This window comes from Arachis ipaensis, chromosome B05 (assembly GCF_000816755.2).
Source record: "Arachis ipaensis cultivar K30076 chromosome B05, Araip1.1, whole genome shotgun sequence".
Taxonomy (NCBI): domain Eukaryota; kingdom Viridiplantae; phylum Streptophyta; class Magnoliopsida; order Fabales; family Fabaceae; genus Arachis; species Arachis ipaensis.
In genome coordinates, this window is record NC_029789.2 from 1,841,372 (window position 1) to 1,861,358 (window position 19,987).

A 19,987-nucleotide genomic window follows, 5' to 3' on the forward strand; every position below is an offset into this window, starting at 1 on the left:
ACTGTATGTAGCAATCATTAAATTTGTTAAACTAATCTTTAATTAATTTAATTGTAAAAAAGTTACTTATGTATAATAGAGATTTTTGCCTTCTGAATTTGGGATGGACCCGGCAAGAATGGAACATGCTTTGGAGCCAGGAAGAGTAACATTTGATGACAAAATGGTGGTGAGAAAAGCCATAGAAGAAGCTAAGATACCACATACCTATATTTCTGCTAATTGTTTTGCTGGTTACTTTCTTGGTGGTCTTTGCCAACTTGGCGTCATCATGCCTTCAAGGGATTCTGTGGTCTTCTATGGAGACGGCAACGTCAAGGGTAACTAAACTATGCATTTACTTATATATATACTTAGCTTCAGTTATTACCAAATTGTTTTCATAACAACATATTATTTAAGATTAAGTATCGTAAATTTTATTTATATAAAATATATAATTTTAAAAAAATTAAATTTTTTGGGATTTATTATTTTAAAGCAATACTAAAAAATTATACTAATTCGATCCCTCAACTATTTTCTAACTATTTTTTCGATTTTTGACTAGTTTATTGACAAGAAATTTTTATCTTGAATCTAATTAGTGGTCTGTTTTCAATTAACCAAAGTGAATAGACCAATTCAGTTTAGTGCTCATAATCATGCTAAATAATAATGTGATAAAATGAGATATATCATAATTTAATAACTTTCAAATATTTTTCCTAACGTAAAGGATTAAATTAAACTCAAATATTTAAGGGAAAAAAAATTATATAAACCAAAATAATTAAAAATTACAATTTTTACAGATACAAAAATTGATTAACCCTATCATTTATGAAATTTCATGATTCATGTTATTATCATACATCTTGGACATACAAAATTTAGTTGATGTTGTTATTATATTAATATTATTGTTGAACATACATATGTCTAATTAAGTAGCATATACCATTTGATTAATTATATAATTAATAACATATTATGTCTCTCAAATTTGACAGCTATTACTGTGGATGAAGATGACATAGCCAAGTATACTATTAAGACAATAGATGATCCTAAAACTTTGAACAAAACAGTTTATATAAGGCCACCTAAAAACATATTATCGCCGTTAGAAATTGTTCAAACTTGGGAGAAGTTGATTGGGAAAGAATTGAAGAAATCTTCAATTTTTGCTGAGCAATTTTTGAATTCCATGAAAGGTGAGAATGTTAGATACACATATATGTAGTAGTAGTGAAAATAACAATAGAAAAAGAACTCAAGGTTGTTAATTACATTATTAATTTTGAAACATGCAGGAAAATCATATGCAGAACAAGTGGCAATGGTACATTACTACCATGTTTGCATTGAAGGGTGTCTTGCAAATTTTGAGATAGGAGATGGTGGAGTTGAAGCTTGTGAACTTTATCCTGAAGTGAAGTACACTACTGTTCATGAATACATGAAACGTTACTTATAGAATAATGGGTTTGGTATGGGATGAATATATATTGAACTTAATTAGTAACAAATTAAATAATTAATAAATGTGTGTCATGTATGTCTTTAAGCTAAGCAAGAACAAAGTGGCATATTTTATATCTTCCATGGATAATGAAAGGAAGGCGAAAGAGGATCAACGTGTGATGTTTTTAAAATGGAAAAGATCATATCTTATTAGAATAAAATACATCGTTAAATCAAACACCAATTAATATTACATTAAAGTCCTAAAATTAAAAGAGTAAATTATTATTTTTATCCACAAAAGTTAAAAATGTTGATATATCTATTTATAGAAGACAGAAATTACCATTTGTATCTATAAAAAATAAATTTTTGCAGACAAAATTATTCAAACTATAAAAAATTAAATAAAATTCTCAAATACCCTTCTCTCCACCACTACTGTCATCATCCCCCTTCTCCTCTTTCTTAATGTACTCAGTACCACTGCCTTGCCTTCCTCCTCAACCATCACCCTAACCCCTTCGCCACACACTATTTTATTGGTATCGGACGCAACTCAATAGTACCAACACCACCATCACCAGCATAATCATCTAACGCAAGCTATCTATACCAAAAAAAATCCTAGATCTAAGGATGCTGCGAGCAGTGTGAGTGATTCGTTGGGATCTAAGGATGCCATGGAGCGTCATGACGGTCGATACCGGTAGGTTGCTCTTCAGGGACCTCGAGAACAATGGTGAGGACGACTCTCCCGCCGCCAAGAAGTCCAAATCAAAGAAGTTCCATCCCAACAGCTACAAATTCACCACCGCCATTGCCGTATTCTTCCTCTTCGCCACTGGCCTTTTCAGCATCTACTTCACCATGCCCGCCTCCAAGTTCGGCCGCATCAAACTCTCACGCACCCTCTTCGATTTTCGCCACCTGAAATAAATAAAGATCCCTCTTTTCATTATTGTGTTATCATCTTCATAGATTTATTTAAATCAAATTAGCATTAGATGAACGTAGCATCATATTAGTTGGAACATTATTGATTTAGACTGGTCGGAAAAAGCCTCTTTTTTTGTGGAAATTTTTTTTTGAAATTTTTTGTGTTATTTTGAAAGTAAGGGTGTGTTTGAAAGAAGATTTCGAAGGAATTCTGTTGCTGAATTTGAAGGATGAAACAATAGAGGAGGAGGTGACAGGGTTGGAGTTTCGGAAGGGGAGGAAGGTGAGGGGGAAGCGGAACCTGTGGTTGAGATCGGAGTCGAAGAGGTGGAGGGAAGAGGAAGGGTGATGATGGTGGTGGTAGTGATGATAATGGAGGCAGTGATGGTGGTAGTTGGGGAGAAGAGTGGTGATAGAGTTTGGGATGATGGTAGTAGTGGTGGAGAGGGAGAGAGAGAAGGGAGAGATGATGGTAATAGTGGTGGAAAGATGATGGTAGTTTGAGAATTTTATTTAATTTTGTAGGGTTTGGATAATTTTGCCTGTAAAAATCTATTTTGTATGGATACAAATGATAATTTTTGTCTTCTATAGATATATATGTTAGCGTTTTCAACTTTTGTGAATAGAAATGGTAGTTTACTCAAAATAAAAAAGTTACATGCATGTCTTCATGTATATACTTATATAAATCGAATTGGTTAAATTCGAATTATACATTATAGTACTAAATCGAATCAATATGATTCGAATTAGTAGGGAACAATATAAATCGAAATTACTTGTTTCATTTATCTGTTACATATTTATTCAGAGTTAAAAATAACAAATAGTTATAGATTATATAATGACCAACTATATTTATACTATATGTAATTTAAAAAATAATTAAAATATTATATCAATTAAATAAAAAATAATTAAAATAATAAAATATAAATATAGTATTTTAATTATTTCGATTAATGAAACAGATTAATTTCAATTTACATTGTTCCCTACTAATTTAAATCATATTGATTCGATTTATATAGATATATGCACGACACGAAGACATCTATACCAATATATAAAGCCAATACTAAAGTTTGGTGTCCAATTTTTATAGACACCATTTGCCCTCAAATAATTCATTTTATAAATCAAATTTATGGACAAAATAGTAATAATACATTTTTGTTTATAATTAAAAAAAAATCATTAACCCATTAAATAACTGCTGCAATCGTGAGGAAATTAAATAACTGCTCCACTTACAAATATTCTTCACTGTTGTCGATCATTTTTTCTGCATCTTGCTATCTTTTGATTCTGACATGCATTTACTAAGAAAGGGACACCTGCAAATCATTGTGAGAGGATTTGACAAGAAAGTTGATACAATTTCTATGCCAATTCTAATGCCAAATTCGATCATTTTTTCTGCATCTTGCTATCTTTTGATTCTGACATGCATTTACTAAGAAAGGGACACTTGCAAATCATCGTGAGAGGATTTGACAAGGAAGTTGATACAATTTTTATGCCAATTCCAATGCGAAATACAGGTACCTTTTGAAAAATAATAATAGACGTTATGATAATACAAGTGATTGGTATTTTATATTTACGGTTTATTTTATGAGTCTAATTGAAATAAACACATTGAAATACAATAAACAGAATCGTTAATGCAACATTTATTAATGAATAATTACTAAAAAATATTATCTATATCAATATCAATATATAATGGGGATATGTAAGTGTGGTATCCAATTTTTTCTTCTTATTTTACTCCTATTTTCTTTTAATTAAAAATTGGCTTTATCCTATGATAGGACTTAAAAACATATTTTAATAAAAAAAAACTGCTATTACATACGTACTCAATTCTTTTTATTTTATTTTATTTTTTCAAAAACTGGCTTTAACCCACGACAAATTTAAAACTGATTCAATTTCAACCCACGACAGAATTTAAAGTTTTAAAATATAAACACAAAAAATAAAGATAAATTAGAGTATAACAAATAAACTATTTTTTAAAAAATATTTCTGAAATCTTAACGGACAAAATACTCATCATATTGTTAATTTATCATAATAAATTAAAAAAATAAATTTAAAAATGTCACAAATTAATGGACGATATTCAAACTTTGAAAAAAATTAATGAAAAAAATATAATAGAAGAATATTATTTTTAAAATATTCTAATTTTAATAAAATTAAACAAATTTAAAATAATTAAAATCACCTTTATATGCGACATAAAAGTTAACTTTAATCATGATAACTAATTTTAATCTTATGAATTCAAATTATGCTTATTATCTGTATTGCTCTTTAAAAATATAAGTCTGGAATCACATCATAATGAAGTTGTTCAAGTAAAAGATGTGATCATGTCCTAACTGGTTAGTACCCTATATATTTAAAACATCTAATAACGTTGTTTTAAGTCATTTTGCCTATACATTAAATCTTAGTATAGAAGATTAACAAAATTAATTAACTTAATTTACTCGATTTGATTTGATTTCTGAGAACTAATTTTTAATTCTTTTAAGATAATCTACAACATATTAAGTTTGTATTTTTTTTTGTATTAGTGTAGATCGAGATATACACCACTGCTACTAATTCAATGCCTCAATCAATCTCTTATAATGAACCAGTTACAAACAATACTAAAAGCCATGCAAATATGAAGTTAGTACTCACTTACTCTACTTATATTTTTAATATTTTATCTTCATCGCATAATATTCATTTAAAATATTTTTTGTATTGAATAAATTAAGAGGTTTGATATTATGCACTACTATATAAAATGCCTAATGTTAAACAAAATGATGAATTCTATAATAACAAAAATAAAACAAATAATTAACAAATACTATAAATTTTAAATAGGCAATACATTCATAAGACTAATAATAACAATAACTTTGTAATAAAATTTTGGTAACAACATATATCTTTTAAAATTAAATAGTAAAATTAGAAAAGATCTACCTTAAACACAAAATAACAACTATTGTAAAATAGTACAAAAATATGTTTTTATTTTATCTCATGTATTTATTAATGTATTGTATAAATTATATGGATCCTTTTTATTATAGAATCTTTACCCAATTAAAAATTTAATAGATAGTAAAATTTGGTCATGGCAAAATGTGTTCTAATTTTTTAAAAAATATCAAAATACTATATTAAATTTTATAAGTCAATAGATAACTAAACTAAAAAACCTCAAATTAAAAATATAGATAACATTGTATATATTTTTATGAGTTACCGGACAAATTTTTATTGAATAACTAATTTAAGTACAAACTAAAAAAATGCTACTACAAATATTATTTAATGGCAATAACCGTAATACACATAACATTATTTAGTGATAAAAAATAAATCTTAATTAAATTACAGTAACTAAATAATAAGTCCTTGATGATAAAAAGATTATCAAATTAAAATTTAATAATGTATGGAATAAAACATAAACACTAAAAAAAAAAACAAAATAAAGTACAATGAATAAACTAATTTTTAAAAATATTTTCGTAATTTTAGCGGACAAAATCTTCATCATATCGTTATTTTGTCATAATAAATTTAAAAAATTAAATTAAAAATATTATAAATTAATAGACGACATTCAAAACTTTTAAAGAAACACAATAGAAGCATTATCATTCTGAAAATACTTTTTGTATATTTTAAAATAATTGAGAATAAAAATTTACTCTATCGAATATTTCACCTCATATATTACCTTATATTACCTCTTTATTGTATGGTTTTATAATTTAAACATTTTAAAGTGTTTTATAGTAATTTTAATTTCAACAAAATATGATATAAATAAGATCACATCAATATTAAAATAAAAAATATTTATCTAATAAATTTGAAAAGTAAATAATATATTAACAGAAAAAAAAAATTAATTTCTTAAAAACAATAGAAAAGCGGCTGAACAGGCACGTTAGTGCCTGTTGAGCCGCTAGTATGTATAATTTGTTTACAAATTTTGATTTTATTGAAGTATATTAGTATCTCTAATTTTTATTTTAGTATTTATCATTTTTTTTTTGTTTTAAATCTAGCAAAATTTTTAAATAATGCTAAAATATCTTGCCGCATAACATTTTTGCTTGCAGGTAGCATAAAACTAATAGATTAAATTAACAACAGAAACTAAAATAAAAGTCTTTTAAATAGTGTCAAATGGATTAATTTGCTCTATTTAGCTCTGCTCAGTTAAGTTTAATTTGTAGGTTAAATGATCTGAGTCAGTTATATATTAAGTATTTACAAATATCTAAAATAGAAAATTAGTAAGGCTAAACGGGTCAACATGTCTACTTGCTAATTTTTTTTTTGTCAAAATAAATTATTTCTAATTGAAAACTAAAAAAAAATTGGACTAAAATATTCAATTTTTGTTGTCTTTTTAATAGTTTCTGAGTTAAAACAGGAGATATTTAAAATAAAATTTGAGATATTTGGTTATATTATTAAAAAGTTGTTAAAAATATTTAAAAAATAAAAAATATTAACGAATAATAATAATTTTTTTTATATTTTACAATCCACATCATCTCCCTTTCTCAATCATGGATCTAAGTAGAAATGAACAGTCTAGAAGGACTCTAGGGTCATATCTCAATTTAACCACTAATGCAAAGATTTTTGTAATAATTACAGCTTAACTCTTATCAGCGATTGTTAATATAATAATATTATTATTCAAGTATTCAACAGATTAACTTTTTTTTTTCCGGGTTTTTCTTTCTAACTATATTATTGGCGGTTTTCTCTTGCATGAGTTGAGAGGTGCACCTTCAAAATGGTTTTATCCACTTCTATTATTCTCTCTTATTCTCTAATTTCAACAACTTCCCTTCCAATTCCAACTGTAAGAAACTGTTTTCAAGTTAATCACACATTATATAATAGTAGCTACTCAATTTGATTAAATCATCATCTTACTTGATTGCTTGTCTGAGACTCTAGGTTGTGAAGTTGGAATCTTTTTCCCCAAAAAATGGTGGGTTTATCAGAATTGGAGGATTTACTTCTTCAATGGCACCCAGAAATCGAAGATTAGCTACTTGTTCTGTTTCAGGAGATGGCTCTTCCTCTATTGGCACTGATGTGCCTTTCCCTTCTGATTACCCTGAGCTTCTGGAACAAGTAAGTGTCATCATTCACCCTTCTGCATCAATTTCCTTTTCTTTTGGTTAATTGTAACATAGTGTCATCAATTCACCCTTCCTTTCCCTGCTGAATATCCGTTCTTTTAAATAACCATTTACAGAACCATTTACGTTTAGATAACCATTTACATTTACACGGTGAATGTGAAGGATAGTTTTTTTAATAACATGTCGTTACATGACAGTATCAAAACTAAATTCTAATATTTAATGTTAATGGATTAATGTAGTGGTGGTCTGCTTTTATGTGCCAATTTTATGCAGTTCAGAGTGTATATAAAATTTACTTAACCCCCAGAAAAGGGGGAAAAATGTTAGTGTAATACTAAAAATTATGTGTCTTTGTTAATGGCTCAACCAACAGGCTAGAGTTGCAGTGGAATTGGCCATGAAGGATAACAAACAGCTAATGGTGAGTCATATGTGATAGTGATTTTTCTATTAGGAATCGTTAGTCAAGAATGAAAGTTACACACACCAAAGTGAGGAGCTATTATTAGAGACTGTAATGAACAGCAATCTTATACAGGAGATTGAATTTCCGACAGCAGGACTTGCTTCAGTATCAGGTTCTTCATGTTCCAGTTTCCTAATTTTTTCCTCCATCATTTGTGGATTCTTGGTTTGGACTGTGTTTTAATTTGGTTTCTTTCCCTCCATTATGACATCAGGTGATGGTGAAGGTGGAATTGAGATGACCGAGAGCATGCAATTGATTCGTGAATTTTGCGATCGCTTCGTCAGTGCAGAGAAAGCAACTCGAACAAGAATAGTAATCTTCTTGATTTAGAGCATCATTCTTATGTTTTATTTCAACACATACAACTTTTTGCAGTTAGCTTCAAGTGTCTTGTTCTACGACCTTTTACAAAATGCTTTCACTTTCTCATTTATATATTGTTTCCTTTTTTCCTCGTAATTAACTTGTTATTGTCTCGAATGCTATCTCATTCAAATGTTTATCTTGTTCAGTAGAGGTTGTTATGCCAGTGTTTTCGTCGTCAAGATTCAATTTCATCCCTTGCAGCTATGCATAACCCTGTAAATATCAGTTTTTTCCAGAGGCTAGTGAAGTGGACTTTGCTAGAAAATCAGTCTTTGGTGGAGCTTCTTTTAAGTTAGACTATCTGACAAAGCCTTCATTTTTCGAAGATTTCGGTTTTGTTGAAAAAGTAAAAATGTCTGACAGAGTGAAGGAAGGAGATGAACTCTTCTTGGTAGCCTACCCTTACTTTAATGTCAATGGTAGATCCTAACTTCTTTTGTATTGTTATATAAGCAATAGAAGTTTCTTGACTACTGTTCCATTGTATTTCAGAAATGCTTGTTGTGGAAGAATTGTACAGAGATGCAGTCTTGAACACTGAACGGAAACTCATTATTTTCAACGGAGAAATCGATCGGATAAGATCTGGGTGTATCTTTTGCAAAAATTGAGCAGTGATTTTATATTTGAGCTTGATGTACCTGCTCCTATCCAGCTTTTATTTCTATCTTTTGCAAAATCATTGTTTGATGGCAATCAGAAAAGAAGGTACCACAATGTAGAAAATCAAAGATTTTATCAACAAGTTTTTTAACGCTAAAATTTCTCATAGTCCTTCTGTCATTAGCCATAATATAGTTATCCTTGAACGAATCAAGATTATCCACCATTCTTCTACCCAAAGCTTGCTGCACTCACCAAGACCTTGCTGCCGATGATGGAAACCGTGTATTACATTCATAATTTCAAGGGCCGCAACGGAGGAACACTTTTCAGGTTTGCTTCATAATTAACTTTATGTTGGAATTGAAGGTCATGCTTAGGAGTGAAATATTTCATGGCTAATATTATGGTAATCTGGAAAATTTTCAATGTTTTGCTTGAAGATTAAATAGAATTTATGTTGATGGAAGACTTGGTTAGCTTAATAATTGCATGTGGCACTTATGTTTTGTGTGTTTATTTCAATTGCCATAGGTGCTATCCTGGACCCTGGAAGGTCCTGAGGTATGTGGGTAATAAATCTATTTGTGTGCATCAGCAAGATACTATGCCATCACTAAAGGAAGTTGCCCTTGAAATTCTTCCAACTTCCTGAAATTTTTACAAGCTGTAATGGTAAGCAATTATGGTGGTGTCCTTGTGCCATATAACTTAGGAACACTTTTACAAATTTTCACTATGCTATTTGTATAGACAAGAAGCAACATTGGCAAATAAAATTTTTGTTTTTTATGTTTCTTTGTTTTTCAAGGGAGTAAGACTAATGAAAAGCAAATTTATGAAGCTTCAGAAGACACATTTTGTATTAGCAGAATGCATCAAGTGTCTTTATTAAGGACTGATCAGCAACAAGGGGTTGCTGAAATCATTGTAATAGTTGTGGCTCAAAGAAATGGCGTTTTTTCCTTAGCAAATAATAAGTGGTCTTAATAGCTAGCAAGTTAGTTTGAAAAGTAATCTGAGATAAAACTTTATTTATTTGTCTGTTTGTGTTGTTTAGTGCACAAATAACTTTATGTAACAAGTAACAACCACCTGAACTGATTGGTTAAACAAGTAACAAGTAATAACTTTATATAACAAGTTAGTTTGAAAAAATACCAAAGACTTTGAAAAGATTACCTTTTACCAAGCCAAAATGGCTTTGAATTGATAATGTAATTAATAAAAGATGTAAAAAAAAAAAAAAGCGTAAACTAGAGTATTCTATTACTAATTTCAAATTACATAACATATTTTGGTATAACTGTGTGAAATCAAAACAATGAAGATGGTTTTATTCCAAACGCGTAGAATAAAGGGTGGGTCGTCCTTGGACACAAAGTCTTAGATTCTAAATTCCCCCGTTGATTGTGAGAAAGACTTCATTGACTTAGAAACTCTAGGAAAAAAGATAAGGTATATGTGATTATGATCAAGAGCTTCACTGTTTACTTTGCAAACAACACAGAAAACTCCAATCTCTGAGTATTCTAGCATTGCACCTTCAAATTTTGCAATCATGGCTGAGGCTGTTGTCACTGTTTTGCTGGAGAAATTGAGCTCTCTCTTTCAAAAGGAACTTGAATCAATCATTGGCGTGGATGAAGAACTGAAGAAACTTTCTAGCACTTTCACTGCCATCCACGCTGTTCTTGCTGATGCTGAGATGAAGCAGTTTACTGATTTGGTAATCAAAGACTGGCTGCGCAAGGTGGAAGATGCTGCTCTGCTGTTGGATGACATCCTTGACGAGTTCTCCACACATGATCTTCAAAATCAGAATCAGCAACAAAAGGGTGGCTGGTTTAACAAGATACATGCTTCTTGCCATTCTTCTTTTGGTCTGAAAAATGCCATGTTTCGTAGAAGAATGGCTAATAAGATGAAAAGGATGAGGGAGACATTACAAAACATTGCTGAAGAGAGGAAGCTGTTTCATCTGTGTGAGAGAATTGCAACCACTGACAAGAAAGCTGAGTTGATGGAGTGGCGCCAAACCTCCTCTGTTATCACTCAACCTGAAATCTATGGAAGAGAGGAAGATAAGGAACGTATTGTGCAAGCTTTGATTCAGACTTGTGACACTGAGCGTGCGGCGGTGCATACTATAGTTGGTCTTGGTGGTCTCGGAAAAACAACACTTGCTCAGCTGGTCTTCAATGATGACAGGGTAACCATGCATTTTGACTTGAAGATTTGGGTTTGTGTCTCTGAGGACTTCAGTCTCAAGAGAATGATCAAGGCTATTTTGGATTCGGCTTCAGTGAGTGTTAGCGGCAATTTGGATATAGATCCACTTCAGAAAAAACTTCAACAAGCACTTCAAGGCAAACGATATTTACTTGTTCTGGACGACATCTGGAGTGAAGATCAAGAGAAGTGGGACAGCAAAATCTCTTGGAGGCCTTCTGAGGTTTAAAAGAGAAGAGAGAGAATGGCTATATGTCAAGGACAATGAGATTTGGAATTTGCCACAAGATGAAAACTCTATCTTACCTGCTCTGAGATTAAGCTACTTGAACTTGCCATTAAAATCAAGGCAGTGTTTTTCTTTTTGTGCTATTTTCCCTAAAGATGCTGTGATTGAAAAGGATAAACTTGTTCATCTCTGGATGGCAAATGGCTTCGTCTCATCTGAAGGAACAATGACAGTTGAAGATGTAGCCGAGGAGATAATTAGTGAACTATGCTGGGCATCATTTTTTCAAGACATTGAAAAAGATGATCTCGGCAAAGTTAGGTGCTTCAAAATACATGATCTACTTCATGACCTCGCTCAATATGTTATGGGTGATGTGTGTTGCACTGTAAATGATGAGATGCCCATTGAACACCCAAAAAGAACTCGCCATCTCACAATTTGGCCATATGCTTGGAAACAAATCAATTCTGCTTGCCAATTTGGATCCTTAAGGACATGTCGCTTCCAACCGGCAAATCGTGCTCTCCTTTCACCAAATGTATTGAGACCACTTGAATCTTTGCGAGCACTTGATTTGGCAAATGCAAATAGATTAAATATGTTACATTTATCAGTAATTACTCATTTCAAATATCTAAGATATTTGAATCTTAGTAGAACTTCTATTAAAAAGCTTCCGGAGTCCACAAGTAGCCTATGCAATTTGCAGGTTTTGAATCTTAATGATTGTGATAAACTCCAGCAGTTGCCTCGCCATCTAAAATACCTAAAAGCTCTTCGACATCTCTACTTAAGATGGTGCAGTTCATTGGTTCGCATGCCTCATGAAATTGGTCAGTTGACTTCTTTGAAAACCTTGAACATTTACATAGTAGGCAAGAAGAAAGGGCTAAGGTTAGATGAATTAGAACAATTATGCCTTAGAGGGGAACTCCACATCAAGAACTTGGAAAGAGTAAGAGACGCAGCAGATGCCAAGAAAGCCAATTTAATGGTTAAGCAGCTAAATGAGTTGCTCTTGGAATGGGGAAGAAATGAGCAATCTAAGTTGCAACAAAATGTTGAACAGATACTCAAAGCCCTTGAACCTCATCCAAAGCTCATAAAGTTAGAGGTGGGAGGATACCAAGGTAATTGTTTCCCAGATTGGATGGGCAATCCTGACTTCAAGAATTTGTGTTTCATGAAACTTGTGGATTGCTGGAATAGTCAAAAACTCGCCCCACTAGGGAGATTACCTTCTCTAAAAAGACTTGTAATATGCTGCATGCATAATTTGAAATATGTTGATGATGAATCTTATGATGGGGGAGTAGCTAGAGGATTTCAGTCTCTAGAGTATTTAGTGTTGAGTTGCATGCCAAACTTGGAAGGGCTATCAAAAGTGGAAGAGGTAGGTATGTTCCCACATCTTACCAGACTCCATGTCCGGGCATGTCCGAAATTGACCTTCCCCTCCCTTCCATCTGTTAGGCAATTAAGTTTAGCAACTCACTGTAAATGCAGTGTTGGTTCGGTCTCTCAACAAGTATTAATCCAGATTCCTCTTACCATGGGGAGTTGCAACACTATACAACTAGATTCACTTGGCAATCTTAGTTGTCTTGAACAACTCTACCTTTCAAGAGACAGAGAGTTGAGTTCCTTTCCAGTGGGGATGTTTGGAGACCTTGCTTGTCTCAGAAAACTTCACATTGTTAAGTGCAGCAAAATGGAGGCACTACCAAGTGGACTGGCTAACTGTATTGCTCTTGAAGAACTAAGTATTAGCAGCTGCCATAGCCTGGAGTCATTAACAGGTCAAGTGTTGAATGTTTTATGCTCTCTCCGAAAATTAGAAATTGTTGACTGTGATAAATTCAAGGGCTTATCCGCAAGTTTTCAATGTCTTACTTCCCTCCAGCATATGAGAATTGAGGGGTGTTCACAAGTAACGGCCTTGTCAGAAGATTTACAACACATGCCACCAGTGTTGAAATCAATAACTCTGAGGAACCTTCAAAATCTAGAGCATATGCCTAACTGTTGGGCAAGTGTCAGGTCGCTTCAGTACTTATACATTGAGGATTGCCCACAGTTGAGGTCTCTTCCACTATGTGTTGGTGGATGGCTTCACAATTTGAAAACATTCGCCATTTTAAATTGCCCAGAGTTACAGAATCCATTTCAGAGGGAAACAGGCCAGGATTGGCATTGGATTCGCCACATCCCTGATGTTTTTGTGTAAAATGACCCTTTCCCCCACTTTAGGTAACTTCACTCATAATATGCACCTCACATGAAAAAATCGGCTTTCTTGATATATTTAACAATTCATATTATAGTATCTCAATTATCAGGATAGGAAAACTGCATAAATTAACTCACTACACTAACTGGATATAAAATATCTGATCTAGTAATAAGGTAGCTAAAACAATTTGATAAGTCTTTGATATTTTCCAGGATTAGAAAAAAGTTTCCCTTGATCAGATAACAATTTGATACTAGGATTCATTAGACTACCAACATGTTTGCAATTCAACAAACCTGTTTCTTCCAATATATCAAGGGCATATTTCCACTCTGAGGTAACACCATCTTTAGATTCAGCAACTTCAATACCAAAGAAGTACTTGAATTTACTTAAACTCTTAGTTTGAAAGTGATGAAATACATATTTCTTTAATATTGTTATTCCCTCCTGATTATTACCATTAATAACTATATCATCTACATAAAAAATCAGATAGATGCATTATCCAAATGAGTTATATTAATAGAATACTTAGTTTTAATGTGTATTTTATATTTCAATATGTATTCTATAGATGACTGATTAAGTGGCTAATTTTTTATATACACTTGGTCGCATGCAAATTGAGAGCGTGGACATATATTCCTTCTTAACAGTCCAAAACTATTCTCTACTTGCTGAGAGTTAAAACCTACTCTATCGCTTAATTTTGTTTTTAGTTTATCTGGGAAGATTTGCATATATAGGAAGAAGCAAAGATAAATTTTCCTTTTTGGATTAAAGGGATACATGCAAAACTATAACCGTAGTTCCAAAACTATTCTACACAATTCACACTGCACCACCATTGAAAACTTAACTAGTATTCTAAACTAACACATGCTTGCTTTGCTCACGTATTGTCCTTTGGGTTTTTCTTTATTTCTTAATTTGTCGTCAGATATTTTTCCATACATTATAATAGTATTGCATTGTGGCTTTTATTTATTTTTGGGTTTATTTTAGGCCTGAAATTCTGTTTCTATACATCTAATGGTTATTTCATTGCTGCACTAATATTAAAAGTCAAGTATAATTGAGTGTTTGACCTATGTCAAAATTAATTCATTTTTTAATTTGTAACCACATAGGCACATATAGTTGTATACATTATAGTATGGAGTTGCGTATTGTCTTTCAGATTATGAACTTTTGAGATGCTCAAAACTTTTGACAAGTTACATACGCATCTTGGTAACACCTTAGATAGCATAGGTAAATTTTGGTCATGTATGGGTATTTTTTTGTTCTACAATTTTCCTTTACTATGTATTCTTTGAGAATTGCATCTTGTGGGTTTTGTCTTTGGTAGAATAACTATGGAATCTGAAGACTGTTCTAAATTTTGGGTGTTATAAAAACAGATAGAACTTAGAAGTTATTGAATTGTGGCATTCTTTAATTTAGTTTATTATTCTGGACCTGAATTGTCATATCTCTCTCATATATTCAGAATTTTAAACACTGAAGACTCAGCTTTGACTCCTAAGTCCTAAGGGATCCATTCATCTGTTTAGAATTCCAGAATAAGTTGGCAGTGTTTCATGAGTTCTTGCAATCTTACTTGTTCCTCCAAGCCTCCAACACAAAGGAGAGTTCCAGCTACAGCATGATTCATTGATTTCCAACAAGCTCTTTGAAAGCAGTCCATAAAAGTAGATTTGGGTTGGGAATTAAGGGGAAAGCATGACTTAGATCTTTCTATGTTATTTCCTTGTGATGCCTTTATTGTGATAAAAATTGTTACTATGATTTTAAGAATGTAAAATTTGATGGCAGCTTTGCTATTGTTGGATACATGAAGTTTATGCAGGATTGTGTGGTTTATTTTTGCAATCAGTAACTACTTATATATGAACTTAAAAAATCTAGAATGTTTATGCCGCCTACCTGTTGGGGAAGTCACTATATATTTGAGTTGATCAAATCACCAGCTGCATCTTGATGTAGTTTCTGCTATGGGTAGTTCTTTGTGTAGAGAGTGGCAGCAAAGTTGTATTACCCTGTCATAATAATCCACTGTTATGTCACACAAATACAATATCAAAACTAAGATAAAGGCTATTTTGACTAAATACTTGCTCTTACATATTTGACATTTTTAATATGTTAGAATGTAAATTATAAATCAATGTATCCCTAAATATTATGTCTAGATGGCAAAATTACACTGTATATTATGGTGGTAAATGATGATGACTAAAACTTGGCTTTTCATTCCTCCTTGTTTCCCCTGATGTCCTTGTCAGCGAATTTATGGTGACGTCATCAGTGATGATAGTTAATTAACCTTGTTCAACAAGAAAGCAAGGCCTCTCACGGCTCTCATCAAATTATGCATGCTTGTGTGCACTCAATCAATCCGGCTTCACTTTTCTTTACTATGCCATGGCCCATGCACCGAAATAGTTCCTTAAACACACAAGATTCTAGAAATATTTTGTACAAATATCCACTTTGTATAACGGTTCAAAGTGCTAACCGACATCCCCAAAACCAAAGTGTGACGAAAACTTAAGATACAAAAAGTCAAAAACACGCATAAAAAGCGAAAACATTAACACCTATCAAATCATTCACATACACACTATTATAAAGTGATAAAATAATAAACTAATTATCATTAAATTTATTATTTTAATTTAACGATAATTAGACTCTTATTTTCAAATTTTATTTATTTTTTTCACTTTAAAAAAAATCCTCGATCCAAATAAAATTGACAAAATTGAGTGATACTAATAGCTAACAAATAGTCAAATAAAGAAAGAAACTTCCTATGTGACCACTCAACTCTTTCTTTTCTTCACCACCAAGTCAAGTTTCCTAGCAATGAATATATAAAAAACACACAAGACAGTTGCATAATTTGTCTTCAATTCTCACTTAAGCATTTAAACAAACACGTTGATTACCTTTCAGAGAACAATGACGAAAGAAATCTGGGTGCTGCCATTCTTCGGCCAAGGCCATCTCTTCCCATGCATGGAGCTCTGCAAACACTTGGCTTCTAGAAACTTCCAAGTCACCTTAGTCATCACCTCCAACGTAGCCTCCTCTGTTCCCTCTTCACTCCGCCAACACCCACTCATCCGAGTCGCCGAGATTTCGCCGGAGCCGGCCTCAAACCCGGAGCAAAGGATCCATCCACCTCATCATGCTCACGGCCACCTAAGTAGTGGCCTCGAGAAGCTCCTCCTTTCGCCTTCGAACCCGACCCGACCCGCATTTGCAGTTGTGGACGTCATGATGACGAGGTGGTTCGGCGATCTCTTAGCGAAACACGGGATTCCAACGGTTGCGTTCTTCACCTCCGGAGCCATCGCCTCCGCCATGGAGCATGCCAAGTGGAAGGCGTACCCTATCGAATTGAAACCCGGAGAGACCCGGATTCTCCCGGGGATGCCTGATTCGGTTGCGCTAACTGATACAGACCTCAAACGACGGCCTCGAGAGGAGCGGAGGGCGCCACGGCCACCGCCTGGCTTAGGAGACAATTTCCCGCCTCCTCCCGGCGGACGGGGGTTTCGAAGGATGGGTCCACCTGAGCCCGGTGAGGAACCCATGTGGATGGAGGAGACAAGAGAAGTTACGGCGTTGATGTTCAACACGTGCCAAGAAATGGAGCGTCCATTTATGGACTACATGGCGAACCAGACCGGAAAACCGGTCTGGGGAGTCGGACCGCTTCTGCCGGAGCAGTATTGGAACTCGGCCGGTTTAGTTCTGCGAGACCGGGAATTCCGGTCGGACCGGAAATCTAGCGTTACTGAGGAATGTGTTCTCCAGTGGTTAGATTCGAAGCCACGTGGATCGGTACTTTATGTTTCTTTTGGGACTGAGGTGGGTCCTACGGTGGAGGAGTACGTTCAGCTTAGTGAAGCACTGGAGTCATCGGGTCAACCATTTATATTGGTGCTCCGACCTGGTTCTGGAAAATCGGTCCCTCCACGTGCTATGTTGGGCTTGAGGCGCGGTTTGTCTAGTCCAGAAGAAGATGATGAAGGGTACTCAGCTGAGGGGTTGGATGAGAGAGTTGGAGATAGAGGTTTGATAATACGTGGGTGGGCACCACAGCTTTTGATACTGAGTCACCCTTCAACTGGAGGGTTCCTATCGCATTGTGGTTGGAACTCAACCGTGGAGGCATTGGCGCTTGGGGTGCCCTTATTGGCGTGGCCTTTTAGGGGTGACCAATACCATAACGCCAAGTTGGTTGTGGCCCACCTTAAGGTGGGGTATATGGTCTCTGATGATTTGGAAAGAACACTGAAGAAGGATGATGTGATCAAGGGAATAGAGAAGTTGACGGGTGATAAGGAAATGAAGAAGAGGGCTGAGAATCTTGGTGCACAGTTTCAGCAAGGGTTTCCCAGGAGTTCAGTGACTGCTTTGGATGCTTTTAAGGATTATGCCAATAAGACATGGGTCTAGGATTGTTTATCTGTTAGCTAAAAGTCTGGTTCTGCTACATTGTTCAGACCCTGAATAGATGCTAAACTCTCGCGGCCTTTTTAGTCTATATACGTATTATATATTTATATATTTTTTTTGGTGACTTAAATATTATATGATTTAGTGTAGTGTACTTAATTTTGTTCGAGTATTTTGAGTTTGTATAAAGAGAAACTCGAATTTTCACTTAGCGGTGACAGCTACAATCTTTCTTTTTTTTTTTTTGACAGAAAAAAGAGTTTTGATTCATTCCATTGGTGGTAAAATATCCAACATGGCTAGATTTTGTACATGGTTTGGTGCCTCTTCCATCCACACAAAATTTGGATTGGTAAGAGCCATCTTAGCTAGTTCATGAGCCACTTAATTTCCATTTCTCTTGACATGATTGAAGAAAAATAATCTAAATCCTCCTAATATTACTAATATGACAGCAATGAATGTTCCAAAACAAGATTCTATTAGCTTTCCTTGTTTTAGAGCTTTCACTACTTCATAACTATCACTCTATGATTACTTCATTGTAACAACAATGTTTAGCAAATTCTGCTCTCAAATAGGCTGCATATATGCCTGAGCCTCTAAGTGAAAAGGTATGGCCCATCTAGCGTGACAGCTACAATCTTAGGCTACTCTTATTTCCGTTCACGGAACAGTATCACAAGTGATTTTGTTACGTTCAAAAGATTTTAAAAAATATATATTCTGTAAACAAAAATAAAAAACCAATATTTTTAATATAAATAAAAAATTAATTAATATTAATACAAATATAAAACAAAAATAAAAAATATTAATCACTTAATATTTGTCATTAAAATGCTATTTTTCAATTCTCTTCACACGCCACATTTTCCTCGCCAAGCACATCCAAAGAAAAAATAAGTATAATATTTAAACATTTGAAGTTAAAGTTGTCCCAAAGATTTTAATGGTACTAATTAAGTCTCTAAGATTGGTAAAATTATACTATATTAGTCCCTCAGCCTTTTTTCTTTTCTCCATCAAATATCGATAAGGACTAATATAATGCACTTTTACTAATATAATGCACTTTTACCAATCATAAGGATATATCGGGTACAATCAAAATATCAAAGACTATGTTAGTACGTACGACCACGACAAATCTTAAAGACCACTTTGGCCTTTAACTCTCACAATTGCGACCTTGGGTCCTATAAGGTTGGAAAGGAGAAACTCTACAATGATAGAACATGTAAAATACGCTTATTATTTTTTATGTGTGAGAGAGAGAAGTGTATAACAAGAAGCTGCGAGCAGAGGTGTGTTTCACATTGGTATGTAATGTACAAATCGAATGCACCGATTTGTTTGTTTATTTTTTTTTAAAACAAACAATCACAAATCGGACGGTCCGATTTGTGATTTCGAAAATAAAAAAAATTTTAATGTTGAAATCGGACCGTCCGATTTTTATTTTAAAAAATAAAAAAAATACAAAATACAAAACAGATCCTCCAATTTGTAGTTTATTTTTTTTTCCAAACAAATCGGACCCTTCAATTTGTAGTTTATTTTTCTCTTCAAACAAATCAGACCGTCCGATTTAAATAAAACACCATATAAAAAAAACACATAATCTTCCAATAATAATATATTACACATATATTTAATCAATATAAAAAAAATTAGCCTATTGTTGGATTTCTTAAATGAAACAAATCAAGTCAATATATCAATGGATCGGAACATCAAATTAAGCAAAAATTAAACCAGTTTAACAACATTAATTACCTATACGT

At 33.1% G+C, this 19,987-nt stretch overlaps 5 protein-coding genes across 6 annotated transcripts in view; all 5 read left to right on the forward strand.

The window, feature by feature from the left end:
• Positions 1-1,652, forward strand: part of LOC107642387 (bifunctional pinoresinol-lariciresinol reductase 2) — a 5,524-nt gene extending 3,872 nt beyond the window's left edge. The window contains exons 3-5 of the mRNA XM_016345721.2: positions 80-320; positions 993-1,196; positions 1,296-1,652. Of these exons, the coding sequence (XP_016201207.1) occupies positions 80-320; positions 993-1,196; positions 1,296-1,459 (609 nt within the window). The 3' untranslated portion in view covers positions 1,460-1,652. The remainder of the gene's footprint in view (positions 1-79; positions 321-992; positions 1,197-1,295) is intronic.
• On the forward strand, positions 7,141-10,004 carry LOC107642388 (protein LOW PSII ACCUMULATION 3, chloroplastic). Of its 2 annotated transcripts, none has more exons than XR_002362252.1 (10): positions 7,141-7,297; positions 7,396-7,575; positions 7,963-8,010; positions 8,128-8,167; positions 8,270-8,370; positions 8,651-8,843; positions 8,917-9,015; positions 9,269-9,360; positions 9,562-9,702; positions 9,839-9,961. XR_002362252.1 is itself a non-coding variant. In XM_016345722.2 (10 exons), exons 1-9 carry the CDS (start codon positions 7,229-7,231, stop codon positions 9,680-9,682), a joined length of 969 nt encoding a protein of 322 aa, XP_016201208.1. In that variant the 5' UTR covers positions 7,145-7,228; the 3' UTR covers positions 9,683-9,702; positions 9,839-10,004. The 2 variants fall into 2 exon arrangements, 1 of the variants encoding a protein (XP_016201208.1); XM_016345722.2 differs by having other exon boundaries at positions 7,145-7,297; positions 9,243-9,360; positions 9,839-10,004.
• LOC107639933 (putative disease resistance protein RGA3) lies at positions 10,589-11,488 on the forward strand. The gene has a single exon (XM_016343495.1). The coding sequence runs from the start codon at positions 10,589-10,591 to the stop codon at positions 11,486-11,488; it is 900 nt and encodes a 299-aa protein (XP_016198981.1).
• LOC107639934 (disease resistance protein RGA2-like) lies at positions 11,682-13,718 on the forward strand. The gene has a single exon (XM_016343496.1). It carries the CDS (start codon positions 11,682-11,684, stop codon positions 13,716-13,718), a length of 2,037 nt encoding a protein of 678 aa, XP_016198982.1.
• LOC107642389 (UDP-glycosyltransferase 73C3) lies at positions 16,593-18,330 on the forward strand. Its single transcript, XM_016345723.2, has one exon. The coding sequence runs from the start codon at positions 16,695-16,697 to the stop codon at positions 18,198-18,200; it is 1,506 nt and encodes a 501-aa protein (XP_016201209.1). The 5' UTR covers positions 16,593-16,694; the 3' UTR covers positions 18,201-18,330.

What these genes read in the sequence shown, in the direction of transcription:
- LOC107642388 (XM_016345722.2), top strand. Translation starts at nt 7,229, where the DNA reads ATGGTTTTATCCACTTCTATTATTCTCTCTTATTCTCTAATTTCAACA. An exon ending in CTTCCCTTCCAATTCCAACT is followed by an intron (nt 7,298 to 7,395) that starts GTAAGAAACTGT and finishes CTGAGACTCTAG; the next exon opens with GTTGTGAAGTTGGAATCTTT. An exon ending in AACGGAGGAACACTTTTCAG is followed by an intron (nt 9,361 to 9,561) that starts GTTTGCTTCATA and finishes CAATTGCCATAG; the next exon opens with GTGCTATCCTGGACCCTGGA.
- LOC107639933 (XM_016343495.1), top strand. Translation starts at nt 10,589, where the DNA reads ATGGCTGAGGCTGTTGTCACTGTTTTGCTGGAGAAATTGAGCTCTCTC.
- LOC107639934 (XM_016343496.1), top strand. Translation starts at nt 11,682, where the DNA reads ATGGCAAATGGCTTCGTCTCATCTGAAGGAACAATGACAGTTGAAGAT.
- LOC107642389 (XM_016345723.2), top strand. Translation starts at nt 16,695, where the DNA reads ATGACGAAAGAAATCTGGGTGCTGCCATTCTTCGGCCAAGGCCATCTC.